The sequence below is a fragment of the Kockovaella imperatae genome, assembly GCF_002102565.1.
Source record: "Kockovaella imperatae strain NRRL Y-17943 chromosome Unknown BD324scaffold_5, whole genome shotgun sequence".
NCBI lineage: Eukaryota > Fungi > Basidiomycota > Tremellomycetes > Tremellales > Cuniculitremaceae > Kockovaella > Kockovaella imperatae.
Window position 1 is genome coordinate 78380 of NW_019028945.1, and position 17142 is coordinate 95521.

General features: G+C 52.2%; 7 protein-coding genes across 7 annotated transcripts; 3 read left to right on the top strand and 4 right to left on the bottom strand.

Moving 5' to 3' along the window:
* Position 1: 1 nt before the first annotated feature.
* Positions 2–824, bottom strand: BD324DRAFT_622344 (hypothetical protein; the record flags this gene model as incomplete). The annotated part of the gene is made up of 2 exons (XM_022015466.1): positions 642–824; positions 2–568 (listed from the first exon to the last, which is right to left on the bottom strand). Coding segments are annotated over exons 1-2 (467 nt in total), but the record flags the coding sequence as incomplete, so codon positions are not given.
* Positions 825–1036: 212 nt separating this feature from the next.
* On the bottom strand, positions 1037–2158 carry BD324DRAFT_650124 (hypothetical protein; the record flags this gene model as incomplete). Its single annotated transcript, XM_022018102.1, has 1 exon — positions 1037–2158. The coding sequence occupies one exon, from the start codon at positions 2156–2158 to the stop codon at positions 1037–1039; it is 1122 nt and encodes a 373-aa protein (XP_021871536.1).
* Positions 2159–3849: 1691 nt separating this feature from the next.
* BD324DRAFT_622350 (CRAL-TRIO domain-containing protein) lies at positions 3850–6034 on the bottom strand. Its single transcript, XM_022015467.1, has 10 exons — positions 5740–6034; positions 5426–5664; positions 5163–5270; positions 5048–5105; positions 4912–4996; positions 4831–4861; positions 4717–4780; positions 4550–4665; positions 4482–4494; positions 3850–4433 (listed from the first exon to the last, which is right to left on the bottom strand). Exons 1-10 carry the CDS (start codon positions 5917–5919, stop codon positions 4011–4013), a joined length of 1317 nt encoding a protein of 438 aa, XP_021871537.1. The 5' UTR covers positions 5920–6034; the 3' UTR covers positions 3850–4010.
* A 155-nt stretch (positions 6035–6189) lies between these two features.
* On the top strand, positions 6190–7690 carry BD324DRAFT_622366 (putative gal4 DNA-binding enhancer protein 2). The gene is made up of 4 exons (XM_022015468.1): positions 6190–6426; positions 6734–6912; positions 7093–7313; positions 7536–7690. Exons 1-4 carry the CDS (start codon positions 6232–6234, stop codon positions 7553–7555), a joined length of 615 nt encoding a protein of 204 aa, XP_021871538.1. The 5' UTR covers positions 6190–6231; the 3' UTR covers positions 7556–7690.
* Positions 7691–9168, bottom strand: BD324DRAFT_622372 (Prefoldin). The gene is made up of 6 exons (XM_022015469.1): positions 9065–9168; positions 8925–8948; positions 8695–8837; positions 8436–8526; positions 7978–8031; positions 7691–7899 (listed from the first exon to the last, which is right to left on the bottom strand). The coding sequence occupies exons 1-6, from the start codon at positions 9095–9097 to the stop codon at positions 7861–7863; spliced, it is 384 nt and encodes a 127-aa protein (XP_021871539.1). The 5' UTR covers positions 9098–9168; the 3' UTR covers positions 7691–7860.
* Positions 9169–9773: 605 nt separating this feature from the next.
* On the top strand, positions 9774–12129 carry BD324DRAFT_608135 (hypothetical protein; the record flags this gene model as incomplete). Its single annotated transcript, XM_022014104.1, has 2 exons — positions 9774–10506; positions 10790–12129. 2 exons carry the CDS (start codon positions 9774–9776, stop codon positions 12127–12129), a joined length of 2073 nt encoding a protein of 690 aa, XP_021871540.1.
* Positions 12130–14775: 2646 nt separating this feature from the next.
* On the top strand, positions 14776–16361 carry BD324DRAFT_578404 (glycosyl hydrolase catalytic core-domain-containing protein; the record flags this gene model as incomplete). Its single annotated transcript, XM_022013320.1, has 4 exons — positions 14776–15263; positions 15401–15962; positions 16062–16240; positions 16316–16361. 4 exons carry the CDS (start codon positions 14776–14778, stop codon positions 16359–16361), a joined length of 1275 nt encoding a protein of 424 aa, XP_021871541.1.
* Between the last annotated feature and the right edge of the window lie 781 nt (positions 16362–17142).

Consider the following 17142-nt stretch of genomic DNA (forward strand, 5'->3'; position numbering starts at 1 on the left):
GCCGGCAATCAGTGGGTGGCAAAGTGGCACGATATCATGGAAGACAGCGGGTTCTTGGAGACATGGGTGGAAGAGACGTCACAAGCATGAGCACACGAATCCGCGAAGGCATTCCCTAGATACGCGTTACCTAGTCAAGCTCATCTTCAGTGGCCAAGTCGGAGTGAACATCCGCGGGACCCAGTGGACGGCACTCCAACGCAAGGTTTCCGAGCGACATGTTCAATATCTTATCCGCAGCTTCCTCGATACGTCCGGCTTCCGCAGCTTCTGCTGCAGTCGTGTTCGTATCATTTTCAACGGAACCCTGGTGAAGAGAGCCAATCACGTCCCAGTCGGAGAGTTGTGGGTCTTCATCGGTCCAATCTGCAGAGTGCTCGGCGATGGCGATTGAGACCCGGCATTGGTCTTCGCATTTATGTGCGTTGCAAAAAGTGAGGCACTCGGACCAAGTTGGACAAGTTGGAAGATGATGGGGATCAGTACGGTTCCCACAGTACTGAAATCTGGTTCGACAAGCTAATCGCGCTGTGCCTTCTGGAACCCCTTGACGGACGTGCTGGGAATACTATAGACCGAAAGTCAACGCATACCGCTGTATGTACATGCCCTCTGCAGTGGAAGGGGAAGGGATGGCTCACTTGGGTTTCCATTTCTGATCTATTGGTTATCATTCTACAGGTATTTGTTCGGTGAGCCTTGACCAGCCTAGAGTAACTATCGGCTCAGTGGCGGAAGAGTCACTGCTGTCGCTCTGAGCCTGCATGATAGTGTGAATTGAAAGCAATGGATTGTAGCAAGCATCCTCTGACAGCAATCGAGTGCTTGAGCCAAGAAAACGAGACTGGGTCGTATTCAACCCCAATCTTGAAGACCCAAGCTTGGAGTGGCGAAGTCCCGTGAAAGGACGACTTTCTCCGAATTGGTATAATGGAGGGTTCTTTGTGAGAAGACCCTCAGACGCCATGCCTGCCTGATGCAGTAGAGGTAGACTGCTGGTAGAAGCTTCTGATGGTTCTTGAAATTCCTGCATAGTCTACATAGAGCCTTCTCGGCTGTCAGGTACTGCTGACCTTCCCTCAGCATAACACCTCAGATCATCCATCCATTTTCCGTTGCCATCATCTCCTGACCCGATCTTCTTGGGCAATACCAAAACATTCGAACGACCACCGCCACTTTTCGGACGCCATCTCGAGCTGATGCCTTGGGCGGAGTTTAGCATTTGGTAAAACTGTCGGAGAGAATCTGCGTCTGCGTCATGCATTTTTGTCAAAGGCTTCAAGGTTAAGCTAAAGTCGTAGCAAGACCGATCAGTCGCTGACTTTTGTCTTACTTCTGTTTGACCAATGAAGGAAACGATCTGGGCCGGTGTCCCCTCTGTCTTGTCTCTTCTTTGACAACTGTCTCCGTGACTTGATTCCTGACCAGGCATCAGGATATCTTCCTCGAATGTTGCTTGGGTCACGTTGAAATTCCTCGAATGAGGGCCCTTCTCCTCCGTCCCATGATCACCCTCGAGTCCTTCCCAAACGTCGGATTCATCCCTAATTATGCGATCCATGTTCGAAAAGAATTGTTGACAAGCGCCGCACGCATTGCGCGAGGCCGATGAGCCGACGGGGACACCATTCGCTTCAAGTCTAGTACGACATTTCGTCATCGTTCTAGGACCGTTCTCTAGATCTTTCAAGACTTGCGAGCCTTCTGCGCTGAGGAGCGTCTCCATTTCAACGCGCTGCTCGGGACTGACTGTTCCATCACTCATGGCGCTACAAAGCCTTTTCCGCCGCTCCCACTCTTCTGTATCTGGCACCATGTTCTGACACTCGGTTTGCCGCTCTTCCCAGTCGCATTCTTGCACGACTCTGCCTGCCAGATTTCCGATCACCGAGTCTTGCTTGCTGAGTTCTCTGAATGATCTTGCTGTTAGGCTTGACGGATCACGAACTGTGTTTGTCGCCACGATTTCCGCTCTCCGTTTGGCCTCATTGAGACTTGTAAATGCGGCTTTGGTGCCCTCACCTGCAAAGTAGAGAGACGTCTTGACAAGAGTTTTGCTTCCCTCGGTGGCGTGCTCCACGAGCTCGTCGAAAGACACCGAAGGTAAATAAGCCGTCCATACAGACGTCCACCTTGATTTGGAGGTGGAAGACATGCTCGGAAGGCTGTCCGAAGAGGTCGCAAACTTGTAAATGTCTTTTGGGATGGAGAAGCCAAAAACTATGCGTGTTCATGGAATACAAATCACCGTGATGTGGAGCAAATGCTGTACGACACTGTGGAAAGCTAAGTAAGTTCATGAGCCGCTGATGAACTCAGCGGCTGCTGTACTGTACTGTACTTCGAGAAAGGAGAGTCAGTGGCGAAATAGGACAAAGGACCTCGACTCTGCGGTGTACATATCATGGGCTACACGACCTTCCGCTCGTGTCCACTCAATACAGGCGACCGGATATCTTTGCTATCACTTTCAATATGTGAGTTGTGACAATGACTTGCAGCAGCTCTGCTTCCTTATACGCGTTGCTTAACGTCTGATTCTGTGGCTTATCTTGATCTCCCGACTCCTACGCCGTTGCACGCTCGTACTGTATCATTCCGTCTCCTGGCGCGTCATTGCTAGAGCGCATAGGTACTTGCATATCTCCAGCACGTTCATCAGGGTGAAAGAGAAAAGGACTCAGCGACCCAACGGATCCTCTCGTTGTGGCTTTTCTGATATGGACTGCTCAGTCTGCACGACTTACGTCATCCCCTTCGAAATCTCAGGTATCCCTGTGAAACCATCAAGCTCCAGCCCTGGTTGCGCATCTGTCTCTTCATTACCGTCATACCACCCTTCAGATAGTGCTTCGGTGTTCGACTCTTCATCCATCATTGTTCCGTCTTCTTCGGGCTTGATCGTATCATCGAGCTTCGAATAAAGCGTGACACACCCTTCGCAAAAGCAAGTGGGGCAGCGTATCGTCGAGCAGAGTGTAGGTGTATTTGCGCAGGTCGAAGGGTCGCTATCGAAATCTTGGTCGACTGGGTTGGTGCACAAGTCGATACTGGGATCAACCGTATCCATCTCAAACTTGTTGAATTGCGTTCGGGGGTCTGATGCACGTGTTCTCATCTGCCACCTTTGCGTTAACAAATTCTGCATCGTTTACAGTCTCCTTCAACGGCCTGAAACTCACGCGTTCCCTCCAAACTTCAGGTGCTATAGGTATTTCACAACGTTTCGATTTCAAGGTGATGCCGAGGCTTCGAGCGAGACTTATCGCTGCGAAACGACTGGATCCACCTTGATCAAATGGAGGTTGGAGAAGTTGATGTATCTGCTCACGTTTAGCGTTAGTCAATGATCCAGTGGCACTTTGTGTTCTGTGAAGAAGAGACACGAGCGATTCTCTGATGGATCGTATGGGATTCTCGGTATTGGCGAGGTGTAAGAGCATGTCCATGACTTTTGCCGTCACATCATCGCTCCTGTCAAGCCTCGCGTACGAATTCATCAGCATGCTTGCGGCGATTTTTGATATCGGTACCACTGTAGTCTAGTCTTCGGCGCTTGAGCTAGATCGGTGAACCGGATTAGAAACTCGTCCAAACGACAACATGATCGTCAGTACTCAGGGAGACCATTTCGAGGAGGTCTCTTCGTCTTTGAGGGGATCAAAGGAGGTTAAAAGACAGAGGATTCAGACTCGTTGGTCTGGCGGCGGATCAGAGGACGCAAATATGTACTGCCACAAACAGTGTACAAACCGTATATTGTATGTAGACGGGTGAATCGCCAGTTTGGAGCAGCCAGTCCAAAAATGCCTGCGCCCCACGCAGAGCCCCTGGAGGTCGTGCATAGTACGTCGTGCATAGTATGATCTTCAGCATGCATTAGTCGTCTAAGATAGTCGTTCCGCTGCCTAGTCTATATGACCTCCTTCACCCTCTGTTCAGAGTCCAACTTTGAGCTCCCCTCCCCTTCCCTTTCAATCTTCCCCACTCGCGCGATCCCGCTCATGTCATGCTTCGACTGCCTTCAGAGCCTCCTTGACCTCGTCCTTGCTCGGCTCGTGATCAAATACGAGACCGTCGCCCACAGGTTCACCAGGTTTCGTAGTAGTGCTCGGGGGCTCAGGAACACCGGCAGAATCGGTGGAACCAGAGATGGACATGTTGTTCATCCCATCCACCACCGGCATGTCTCTTCGATCAGGATCCATTGATCGTCTAGCTTCAGCCGCGAACAACTGAGCGGGTGTCGGATCCTGCTTCTTCTCTGCAGATGTGGATTTGCCAGCTTGTGCATCGCCCTTTTGCACGACTTCTCCCGTTTGTGTCGCCCCTTCTGCCGGAACCAGACCGTCTACTGCGGCTTGGATTCCGTTCCCGAGAGGTGGAATCCATGCTTTGTCGTTCTTATCTACGCGTGTACCGTCAGGAGCCTGAAGGCTTTGTCAGCGACGAATCAGCACATAGAAGGCAGGACATACGAGACAGCAGAACCTTGGGCCGGGGATATCAGCGACAGTCCATCATGTAGTGGGCGGCTCGAGCTCACTCGGTGATTTTCTTCCAGTATGAATCGAACTCAAAGTCAAGATTGTAAGTCCCACCGAACTCGAAATCAAGCTGATCTTCCGGACACAATTCGGTCAATTTGGCGTTGAATCGGATCTGTCATGGCTTCAGAATACAGACCGAGCCAAGGCGACGTGTGTGCCTTACCTTGTCTCGAGTGATGGGGTCCATGAGTGGTGAGATTCCAGCAAAGAAGGCATTGATCCACCAGCTATTGCATCATGAGTAGAGGCCTGAAAGGGAAAAGTATGATCGACGCACGGCATGTTGATGACAAGACCTCGTCCAAGACCTGGAGAAAAGGGTCAGCGAGGCCAGACAGATAATGACATGGTGACATACGCTCAACGTAGTGATTCTGTAAGATGCTGAGGACTTTTCTACCAGTTCCAATGGAGACATTGGAAGAGGATGTGGCGGATTTGTACTGACAAGAGTTTAGCTGTAAGACGATGAACGACCTTCTTCCTCCGCTCACATCGACAATGATGGCGACTTGTTCCTGTCCAGGGGGCATGAAGTCTATCGCTCGTTCACTGCAGGATGTCAGCAAAGGGTCCAGACCAATCTAGATCGCCAACGGTGAAATTCACAGCATGTAGATCAAGTGCTGAATTTGTCTCGGCGAGGTTTCTGTGTTTTCTCTTCCGGGACGTAGGTAGAGGATGGGTCGAGCATCAAGATCGAATCCACTGAGGATGCTGGAGAGATGTCAGTCGAGGTCTGAAGGGGCATGCCCGACGGGCGAGAGGTGTTCAGGGGAGTGTCCAACATCCTCGGCTCTTTGCCGGAGGCAAGATTGCTCTGGTGACCATAGCGTCCTCTGCAGATCTCCGATCTCTCGCTCTTTACTCACATCTTGCCCGTCTCGGATTCGACTCCCACTTCACTTGGCTTGATCAAATCCGGTTTGAACTCTCTCCTCCACTCTATCGTCCCTTTTATCCTCGTCTTTGCATCGTGCATCTTCCACTTTGCAGCTCGCATATATCTCGGATGACACCCTGGATCAGAGAGGAATCGCTTCTCCCATACGTGGTAGGGATCCGATTCAGGCAAGAGAAGCGTAGCTGTGTATTCCTGAAGCTCGTGGATCTGTACGCGGGGGATTCAGGGCGTTGGCGTCAGTCTAAACTAAACCCCTTGTCAACTAGGGGTCGTTGAACTCGCCTTTTGCAGCTGCTCCTCGTCATATTCCCATTTCTTACTTGGATGTATACCTTCCAAGGGAGATGTATAGATTTCATGTGTGGGAGGGGGCGCTTCTTTCCCCGTTGTAGCCTTGGAATGGAGGGATGATGACGCCGAGTTGGCGGATTTGGTCGATGATCGGGAGAAGAAGGATGACATGGTGACTGGTGGGTTGATCTATAGTTCCAGTAGCAGCAACAGGGATATCCTCACAGGCTTCACTGAGATGAGTCCTAACCTGGTGATCGATGAGACTGGGGACAAGGTCGAATCCTTGGAATTTTACTAGACACACACCCGGAAGACGGAGAAACGACACACGGAGGCCGAAGCTTGGCATTATCAGATATGACGTGGCATTGTTGATAATGGGGGTGGCCTGAGTTTCTTAGGCTCGTTATTACTCGAAGGATCTTTGGTATCACCATCCACGCAACAGATCATCCAATCTACTTGAGTCCACCCTTCAGCATGTCGCTCGAAAATCTCACATTGGAAGACAACGATGGAGCCGTTGGCAACATTGATATCCAGTCCAGACCCGAGAGAAAGGCTAGAAAGGCATTGGAAGGACTTGGATTAAAGAGGGTTCAAGGAATTCAAAGGGTCACATTGAGGAGACCTAAGAACGTCCTGTTGGTCGTGGCGAACCCAGAGGTGTACAAGGTGAGTGTGGCCGCCGTAGATCGAGTCGTGAGAGATCAAGCCCCGTACTTTGAATCATCAGAAGGATTGGGTGACGGAGAATGAGCTGGAGCAACGAGCTCTTGGCCGGTCGAACCTCTTGGGATGTCGAATCTTTGGGCCCATACCCTTATGTCAGATGATCAGCACCTCCTGCCTTACTTCCGCAGCGTCTCCTCGCTCCATCCAGTTGCCACGTCCCCTGCGCAGCCTTCCCATTATGGCTCTTCACCCCTTTGCTTGCTTTGCCCGTTGTCTGATGTGCGCCTCGTTGACATGTCTTTCTTAGGCTCCTGGATCCGACACTTATATCGTTTACGGCGAAGCCAAACTCGAAGACCCTTCATCCGCTGCTCAACTCAGTGCTCAAGCTCAACTCGCCGCGTCTTCTCAAGCAGCTCAAAAGGCTCATCAGCAAGGAGGATTCAAGGATGGTGTACCGAAGAGTCTGGAGGATTTGATGGCCGAGTGAGTGGTAGCGTAAATCGAAGCTTTCGAGCGAAGTTCTGAACGCGAATCGATTCTGTGCCTGACTCGATTGAGCGTATCGCTGACGATCCCTGTGCTTCTCTCTTTCTCTGTCTCTCTTTCTCTGCCCCCTTTTCTCGACCTCACTTTCCTTTCGACATTGGCGCCTCGCTCGAACAGACACGGTGACGATGACGGACACGATCACCACGACCACGATCACTCCCATGGAGCTGGAGACGGCGAGACGAAAGCTGCCAACTCCGGTACGGCGACTGACGGTGATTCCGATGTCAAGATTGAAGAAGAGGAAGTCAAACTCGTCATGGCTCAAACGGGATGCACGGAAGAAAAAGCAAGAGAAGCTTTGAAAGCTGAAAAGGGAGATCTGATCAATGCTAGTGAGTCGCTCTGAGAATTGGTCATCATAAAACGAAAGCGAGCGAGGGGCGTGAGCGGAGCGGGAGGGTCTGTCGATGGACACCTGTGGGCGGAAAAATGCCTCGGCAGTGGAGCGTCTTCGTTTGCGCGGAAGGATGGACGCGCACTTGCGAACGAGGAGTTGAATATATACATATTCGCTCATGTTTAGACAACGTTTGCTGATTTTCTCTCTCTCCCAGTCATGCGAGTTGGAACCTAGGAGAGCCGAACCAGTGATGAGCAGACATTGGCAGGAGAAGAGGGGGCAGTTTAGAAGTAGCTCTTCCTCTGACTCGTCCAATGGCACAGGTTTGGAAAAGTCCCATTCATGGCTATGCATGGTCTCCACGGGATTGTCCGTCTGCCGTGAGCATCTAGTCTCGTTCCGAGCTGCGGTGTCGACCGATACGAGGCGCGCTCTGCTCTAATGAATACTTCATGAAAATGATCATGAGGGGTAGATTGATCTATGATACAGTAAAAGTACACACGCCTTCTGTCCGCCGCCCGAATACTGGATAAGTCCTATGACTGCTGTTCCTGAGCCCTGAGTTGGCTTCGGAACTGCCCAGTGCGTCAGTCCCTGGAGTCCACAACAGCTTCGAAGCCCCCCTTATTCCCGTGGGTCGCTGATCCACTCACTATATCATTCAACTGAGCGTTTGCCTCGTCCGCTTGTTTCTGGAGGTATTTGCTCTGCGTCGAAGAGGGGTCAGCTGAGATAATCCAACTCCCCAAGTCAAGATAGGAGACGGGGAAAATTTGAGATGAACATCGCGGGGTGAGACCAGGTCTGATTCGCGGCGCACATCCCTGGGCCAGTCTAGACAGAACAATAGTTGAGAGGGACAGGTCAGGAATCCGATGACGGTTCCCCTGTGCTGGCGATGTGATCGGTCGGCCACTCGCTGGCTAACGTCCCCTCAAATTCGGATTCGCCAAGCGGGACGCTGGCACCATGAGCATGTCTTTGCTTGACCGATTCCTTGGCTTGGCTGCTGCCAATCTTCGGTCCTGCCCCTGCCCCTGCCATCCCACACGAACTCTCGCCCTCGACTTTCGCCAGACATCGCAATATTTTACGTCTCGCCCAGACTCACCTTCTTCGCTAGGTTTGTCAAGTCCTCACTGACTGTCTTTTCTTGTGCTGACAGAGTACCGTCGACGTCTTTACGAGATTGCAGAACGAACCTGACAATAAGACGAGCAGCAAGACGTTAGCTAGATCGCTCAATAAGATTATGAATAGCAGCAGGGCTTTGGTTCAGCCGCAGACTTTGCGGGAGGAATGTGGGGGATGATGATTGTAGAAATTCGCCGAGATCCAGTCCGAGTGCGTCGGAAGCTAGCTTCACTCACATCTTCCCCACTCCCTTGTACATCTTACACTCCCCCGGGACATCAGCCAGTTCTCTCTGAGTCAACGTCAAGATCTTTCGCTCGCGTTCCCGACTTTGAATCTGAGCTCGAACGACGGAGAGAGATCGAGTAGCAGAGACGGCCTAGAAATGACAGAAGACGACGAACATTCGTCAGCAGCCGATATATACGGCAGACTTGTGTGGCGAAATCTCGTGCTTGGGACCTACTTGTCCTTCTATCTGTTGTAGGATCTGTACGTTTTTCATTCAGGTCAGCGAGCAACATACAAGGTGGCATCGTGGCATCAACGAGATTGGACTTTTTTGAGCAGACAGGGATAGGAACAGACTATAAACGCTGAACTCACCCTTCGAAGCGTGTCATCCGACAAGTTGGACATGCTATATCTTTTCCTTGCCTACCCGCCTGTGACTGACTGTGTGTTCTTTGATGATGAGTGAGTCGACGAGCAGCAGCTCGCTCGTCGCTGCTTCGTATCGGAAATCTCAGTCGCGCGTAGGTGATAACGACTGCCACGTCATGGTTCCCCAGTCGGACCTGCGACTCGATCATGTCCGTGATCCATTATTATCGACCATTCTCTCATAATCCACTCTGTACGATCTCAAGGTCCACACCAATTCTATACTTCATCATCAAATTCCAAACACAGAATCCTATATAGCCAACATGATCCTCCGTTTATGAGCCTGACTCGCTCGTCACAATCTCAAAATCTACCAATTATCACCCGCAAGACACCATGTAAATAACACGGGCTGTATTCACTGGATTTTAGACACCCCGACATTGGAACAGACCTTGGATCTCGCTGGTCTCACGATCAAATCTTGATATCATCGACGTGTGCGAAAGCTGCCTCTGCCGCTCAGAAACGAACCAAGGAGATCCTGTCGTTTTAAGTGTCGATATATAGGCATTCGCTCCTCGAGGATTCTCACTCACCTTGGTACACTGAAATCGCCACCTCATTCTGCAAGTTAGTCAACGCGAACCGCAGCTCGTTGTGAATCAGGGGTGTCATTGCTCGTCCAGAAGATTTTCAGAAGCAGACAATGCCCGCGCCTGTACCGAATTCGAACCTTGTCTTTAAGCCGAGTTCTTCTCATAACGGTGTCCCTGATGATCCCGAGCCGAAACCACCTTTCCAGCTGAACTCTGCGGACCTCCCCAATCTAGCGGCATCGCCATCATCCCAAAACGTCTCCACTTCGTACACCTCACGAACATCGACAGCGATGGATATCCCGCGACGCCCATCACCGTGGTCAGACCTCGCTCATTCCTTATCATCCACCTCGTCGTCTGTGTCCCTATCCGCGTCCCTTGGTCGAAAGACATCTGTCGAGGGTTCACCAGCTTTATCTCCATTCACTCATTCCTCCTCAGTCTCACCTTCATCGGTTTCAGGAACGATCTCGGTACAAAGCATGACCCCTCCGGAATCTGTCAATCTTCTCCCGACCCCGCCCGCTTCTAGTTTCGTCTTGACCTCGCATCATTTTGGCCGCTCATCCCCAAGTAGCATTCTCCCAAGTGTCAATTCGCCTTCGAGAGCCAACAAGGACGTTCATGCTTTTCCCGCCTTTGGTCGAGGGGGCAATCTGATGGTCTCGAGCCATGATGCAATTCTTCGACTCTCTGCTGAGAAGGACAAATCTGGACACATCGAATACAAGCTGAAACTCGTAAACCCCACTGCGGAGCGATTCGAAAAGTTGGTCACGCAGATGGTCTGGAGATTGAAAGAAGGCAGAGGGGAGGCGATATATGAAATTGGGCTGGCTGGTGAGTCCACCATCGCAGATGAATCACAGCGAGTACTTAAGTGTACGACGCGAGAGCCCAGTGGCGTTCCCTCGAGCGTGATTTCCCCCATTGACAACTAGCTGACAATTGCGTTTTCCCTCCTTTTGCTGTTCTCACCACTGTTCCTCTTACCTGCTTTTGTCCTTCGCCTCTGTCGCCTCGGTCGTGTCCCCACGTTTGGACGTTCGACGGCTTCCTTCAACCGCTCAACCGCTCAACGCGAACCAACCACCCGCTCGTTCGCTTTTGCCTCGCCCTCCAGACGATGGAACCGTCGTTGGTCTCCCCAGATCCGACATGGACGCCTCACTTCGCACACTTGAGAACATGGCCGCGGAAATTGGCGCCACAGTTATCCTCCTGAAAGAAATCATTTTAGCGGGGAGCGGAACATACAGTTCATCCTGGACGCAGAGCGATGGGCACTCACAGGTTCAACAGGGGCCATCATCACCCATCGCGTCGCCGAGTTGCTCCAAAGGTCGATCGCTCTCTTCTAGGAAGCCGTCTATCAAGACTGTACCCCTTCAAGTCAAAGACGAACGAACGCACGGGAGAGGAAAGGAAAAATTTGTGGTCTTCGATCCGGAGGATCTGGTAGCTGGTCAAGAGGGATTAAGCTCGGACGAGGAAGAGTTGGAGCACGACATTGATGGCTTGGGTCCCAGATCCGCTACTGGACCGAGTCCTGGATCTGATCCTCAAATCGGTGATGAGATGTCTTTGTTGACAAGCAATACTCGGCCCCGAACCTCGCTTGGTCCATCAGGAACGGATCCAGCCGACGATATGCCATTCACCTTAGATTTCGATACGCCCCTTGCCTCTGACCAGAATGGGGACAAGGGTAATCCGGTTTTCGGCTCTCAGACCGAACGTCTTCAACGCTGCTACCCTCACAAGGCGCTCTCTGCTAAAGCGCGCCGAGCTGAAGCACGACGTTCGGCCAGACGAATGGACTTGCTGCGAGGTGATGGGAGAGGGCCGGTATGGATACCGGGTGTGGGTCCAAAGTCGGTGCACGACGATGCGGAGCGAAGCGCAGATGGTTCAATAGGGGATGCTCAGATGCCTCGTCGCGAGACTTTCGATCAGCCAGAGGGGAACTCGATGCCCGTCTCTGATAACGTTACTACGGACGACCCGTTGTTCGAACAGCTCATCCATGAACCTCTCGATACGCTCAGTTTATCGTTTGCGAGTCTTCGGCTGATCCCATCGCAAGCGCATCTCGACGACTCTGAACACGGCAAACATGGCTCAGAATCCCCCGTGTCATCGTCCTCGTCCTCGTCCTCATCCTCATCTTCCTATACATCGTCGTGTTCATCCTCGACCTACCTTGCGGATCAGATGTACGAGCTCCATCCTCTCGATAGGGTCTGTGTGGAGGCTTTGATCGTGAGAAAAAACGTCCATGAGCCGACTGTCAGGCCAAGACGTCTATCTGGGGAGAGGGATGGTACGAGGGAGGACGGAGATGAAGAAGTGGAGATGCTGGCGATGCAGGACGAAGATGAGTGGGAGGAATATGGAGGGGCGGAGGATTCTTGGGGGTTAGGTGGGGGAGGGGATGATGAGTGGCAGGATGCGGGGCGGTGAGTGGTGGTGGTACGTATCTTACTTGGTTGTATCCCTCATCCTTGGTTGTACAATGGCGTCTTTTCAAGTAGAACGATTGCATGGTGCTGGTCTTGCTGAATCTGGCGACCAGGCAAGGGAAAAACTGCGTCGACTGCGATGGATTCATTTCGCGACCCAGTTGCGCAGACTTCGACTCGCTCGCTGAGCAGTCATCTATCTGCCCTTCCGCCACAGAATCATCACGGACCCCCCCCCCCCCCCCCAACCTGTTTGGACCTGCGCGGCAGAATCAAAATAAGGGCCAACCTCGACTCCATCCGCCACCCATTTTGGATCCAAATGGGACGGAGTCTGGAATCCCACCAAACGCTACGGGCATCATTTCCCGCCGTCTCCATCCATCCGGGGCTTGGTGTTCCCGAAAACGTCCCCGACGATGGCAACCTAGTGTCCTCCTTCGCCACCTCCCCCGATTGTGCTGCGCCCCTTCCATTATTATCCAGCTCTCGTCGATTTTCGAGGGTTCTCTTGGTCTTTTATTTTATAAATTATCCGACACACATCAGCACCACGCCCCCCGCGGCGGCGGCGGCGGCGGCGGGACGATAAAGTGATCAATTTTACTAGCATAGAGTCGAGGCCAGACAGAGGCAAAGAGAGGTAAGAGGGCTCATACTAACGTGCGCTCTCATTCCGCCATTTGTACAAAAGGTCTAGACTCTGAGGCGTATCCGAGAATTAGAGGCCGGGGGGAGGCACAACTGTGTGATACTGGGTGGATCTGAGCTGGAGTGTGTGCAAGGACTTCTTCATTTTTTGGGTGTACATTTGGTGTACGATTCACTGAGATACGTGCTGAGGTGCTTGCTGTGACGATCTGAGGCATTTTGGACAGCAGCACCAGCAGCAGCAGCAGCAGCAATGTTATACACGCCACGTCCTGGGCAGAGCGAGGAGAGCGAGAGAGAGCGAGAGAGGGGAGCATTTTGGTGGCTTTGTTTATGATTTTTGTGACTTGAATCTCCTCTTTTTTTCTTTTTCGACTTTTCATTCGACGCGTCCATTGGTGACATGTCAGTTTGGGAGGGAGGGAGGGCAGCAGCAGCGGGTCATCGATTGATATGCATAGTGGTGAGAGCACAGAGAGAGAGTGGTCGAAGAGCGGTAAGGTATCTCCCATCCGACAGGTACAAGGGTCACCCCCCTTGGCCCCTCTTTTGAATGCATGAGCCTAGACTTTCCATCCATTGAGACGCAGCAGGGGTTGGGTTTCCATCTATTGTCTCATCGGACAGGTCATTTTTTCCTGCAGCAGCAACAGCAGCAGCTGACCCACTGAAGCTAGTAGCGATAGCTGAGCTATTACGGAGAAAGTGGGCTGGACAAATCTATCAAGGGGGAGAATAGTAGTCATTATTGTTGCTGGGACAACATACAAGCCAAACACAGAGTCAGAGCCAAGGGGGGAAAAATCAAAAATCAAAAGGGGGGGGTTTGCCTTTCGGGTGACCAGTGACACTCTTTTTTCATTGTTTCATCATCCACCCAACTATCTCTCAACGTTCGACCATTCACTCACCTCGCCACTCACTTACTCACTCACGCTTCTTGGATTGATTCTGTAGAAAAAGGTTGAGGGTGGAGAGAGTTTGGAGACGGGTTATAGCGGTAAGACTGCAGTCACTGTGAGTTTTTTTGTGGCTCTGGCAATTCTGGGGTTGCGAGAACCGCGGCGCGCGTGATTTTTTGAGGGTTGGGTGATGGGTGCAGATGGCGAGCAGCGAGTAAAGGCAAATGGTGAATGGATGAACGGATGATTTCTGGGGGAGCGGCATGGAGGAGGAGGAGGGAGGATGGCGACGACCACGACGACGACGACGACGACGGTCTACATCGGAAATCACGATCACGAAATGACCCGGGTCTGCGAACGCCATTGCACGGTCTGCGCCATGGACTGTTCGGGGGAAGAGGAGTGGGTCCTCCCTTTCCACTCCCAAGAGACTGGAGGGTTTACTTCGGTTCCTTTGTGTTTTGAGGCTGGAGTGACACGGGAAAGGGGGGTTGTGGGGTTTAGCGAGTAAATGGATGGAAAGGGTGGAGATGTTTAGGAAATAGTGCTGCTGCTGCTATTCCTACTGCTGTCCTTGTCCTCGTGATTCAATCATTGGGAACATAGCCAACTGCGACAATAAGAGGAGGGGAAGGTGCACTCTTCCCTCGCTCGCTCGCACTGTGTCCCCTGTCCCCAGTTGCCCTTTGAGTCTGGACTCTCATCATCTAACCCCCCCTTTTTGCCAGAACTCGTACTGACGCTTTGGTCTCCTCATCAAATCACTTGGCTCGCTCCCCCGTCCTCCCCTTCGATTCTCAATACTCGACCTCATTATCCTCTCACTTCAACATTGGGTCGATCCCATATTCATCGCTCATCACTCAATCCCCCCCCTTCTTCTCTTCAACGTACGCCACCATCCACCACACCCCGCTGCCTTCCCTTTCTCCTCGCCTCCGGTCCCCCCTCAATTCAACCCAATCACAGCATATAAACAAGACACTCGCTGATTCACAAACCCACATTCATTTCACACCCACCCACCCACCCACCGACCCTCCGACTCTACTCGACACACACTCTCACCACTGCTGCGCTCGGCTTCAACGATGCAGCTCACCACTCTCATCCCCCTTCTCACCCTCCTTGCCACGCCTGTCCTTTCATCCTCCTCTCACTCCTCCCCTCTGGAACGACGCAATGCCCACGCCAAGCTCATCGCGAGGGAAGAATCGGCAGCTCTCCACGCCAGAGCAGCTGAACGAATCGCATCCCAAGTCGCCAAACGAGAGGCACCCGTCGCTCTGAAGGAAAAACCACGTAAAATCAAGAGAGGAGGTGCATCAGGTTGCAGAGTCAGAGGAGCGAGCTTTTCGCCTTCCGCCGCTAGCTCGACATCATCTACCGCCGCCGCAGCGACGACCAGTGCGACCACGACGACTCAGGCTCCTGCTTCGACCACCGCCACTACGACCGCACCTACCGAGCAGGCGGATGTAGAGTCTCAAGCCAGTGCGAGTGCCTCCCCTTCGACTAACAACCTGGCGGCGAACGCACAGATCTCGGTGAGTTTGACCCCTCTAGCGAACCGAGCGAAGTGAGGACAAGGGAATCTCTTTACACTCTTTGGAGATATCTTGTTCTCCTCCTCGCCTGACCGTCTCTCGCTTCCTTCTAACCACACACACGCTGACGGCTCGCGTCTCCTTTGTTTGTCTTCCAGGTCGGCATCAGTATCGGTGGCGGCAGCAACAACAACGGTGGTGGTGGATCGTCCAACGTAGCACTCACTCCCAACGGTATCAAAGCTGGTCTCTCTGGAACCGACACCATCCCCTTCTTTGGCAACCACGTCTCTTGGTTCTGGAATTATGGCCCTGACCCCGATACCAATTCCAACCTCGTGTTCATGCCTACCTTGTGGGGTAACGGAAACCAAGGCGGACAAGACTGGACTCGATTGCAAGAATTTCAACAGATCAACTGGAACCCACAATATGTTCAAGGATTCTATGAACCTGATTGTTCACCTCCCATGTCATCTTCCATCGACCCCGTCACGGCCGCTTGGCAATGGAACCTTTGGGTCGTCCCTTGGAGAGCGAAGGGCGCTCTTTTGGTCTCACCTGGAATGTGTAAACAATTCAACGAAGATTGGTTGACACCTTTCCTAAACGCCGGTGCGGCCCAATGGGATATCACGTCGATTCACATCAACAAACTGGACTTGGCCGGCGCTCAGGCTGACGTGGATTATTACTGGAACACGTATGGCAAGCCGATTTGGGTCACAGAGGTGAGTCAAAGCCGTGGCAATACTCGAGGGCGACAGCCGCGATAGTCGCCAAGATCACGTGGAGAACCTCCTCGCTGACGCTCGCTTGCTCGCCTGTAGTTTGCCTGCGTCGACGACCAAAACGGTTTCGTCCCATCCACTGACCAAGGTCAAATCAACCAATACATCAACGACCTCGTCAACTTTTTCGAAGGCGACAGCCGTATTGCCGCGTACTCCATGTCCGAAGGTATGGGTCTCGGTGACGTCTGGCCACCCTATGCGAATGGGCAGTTGACGTGAGTGTCGAACCTTTGCACTACGATACTCGCGCCTGTGTGTGTGTGTACTGACTGACACTGCGCCTTTTCCAGCGAATCGGGTCAAACTTACCTCAATGCCGTCTCGCAATACCACTAGATCCGCCTGATGCTCGCTCGTTCGTTCGTTTTGGCGCTCCTTGGGTTTGCTTTGCTACCCATACTCCCGCTCTAGTGCTTTTTTTGCACTTGTATACCCCTTCTCTCTTTATATTCCCCCCTTTTGACGACCCATTGATCCGATAAGTCTCCCTCGATTCCGTCTTCTCGTCCCCCGTCTTTCGCGACTCTAAAACAAACTTCGGTCGGTGTATATTTCCCTTCTTCTCTCTAACTCTGAACTGCTTTGTTTTCCCTCTCTTGGCTTTGCATCCTGGTTGGTCTGCCTGGGATCATCAGATGATTGTCACTAGTCGATCTGACAGGATGTAGAGTATGAGTGGGATCTCAAAGTAGACAGAGCAGAGCCTTCGAGGATCTCTTTCACCCCCAAACTTATTACGTATAAAAACCTCGTATTCTTTTCCTGGTGATGAATACGAGTGTCCTCCAAAGTGGATGTACAATGGGCGTTTGAAGCCTTGGGTCTGAGCCGCATGAGTGGTTGTCAATTCAAGCATCAGTTTGTTTGAGCACATGCGAGAGAGATCTGGGATCAAGTGTAGGATGCCACACGAGACAAAGTAGGGACAGCAGGGCGAAGCTTCATATTGGCCCTTTCGGGACTGACCAAACGGACGGGGGCGAACCCCAGGACTCGGACTCGAATTCGTTTCCCCCCTCTTTTCTCACGCTCACTCCCATGCTAGCTATCGATTAGCTGCTTATGAGCTGAGCCAGCTACTGCAGTGCTACTACTGCAGTGTGCAGTGTGCAGCTGC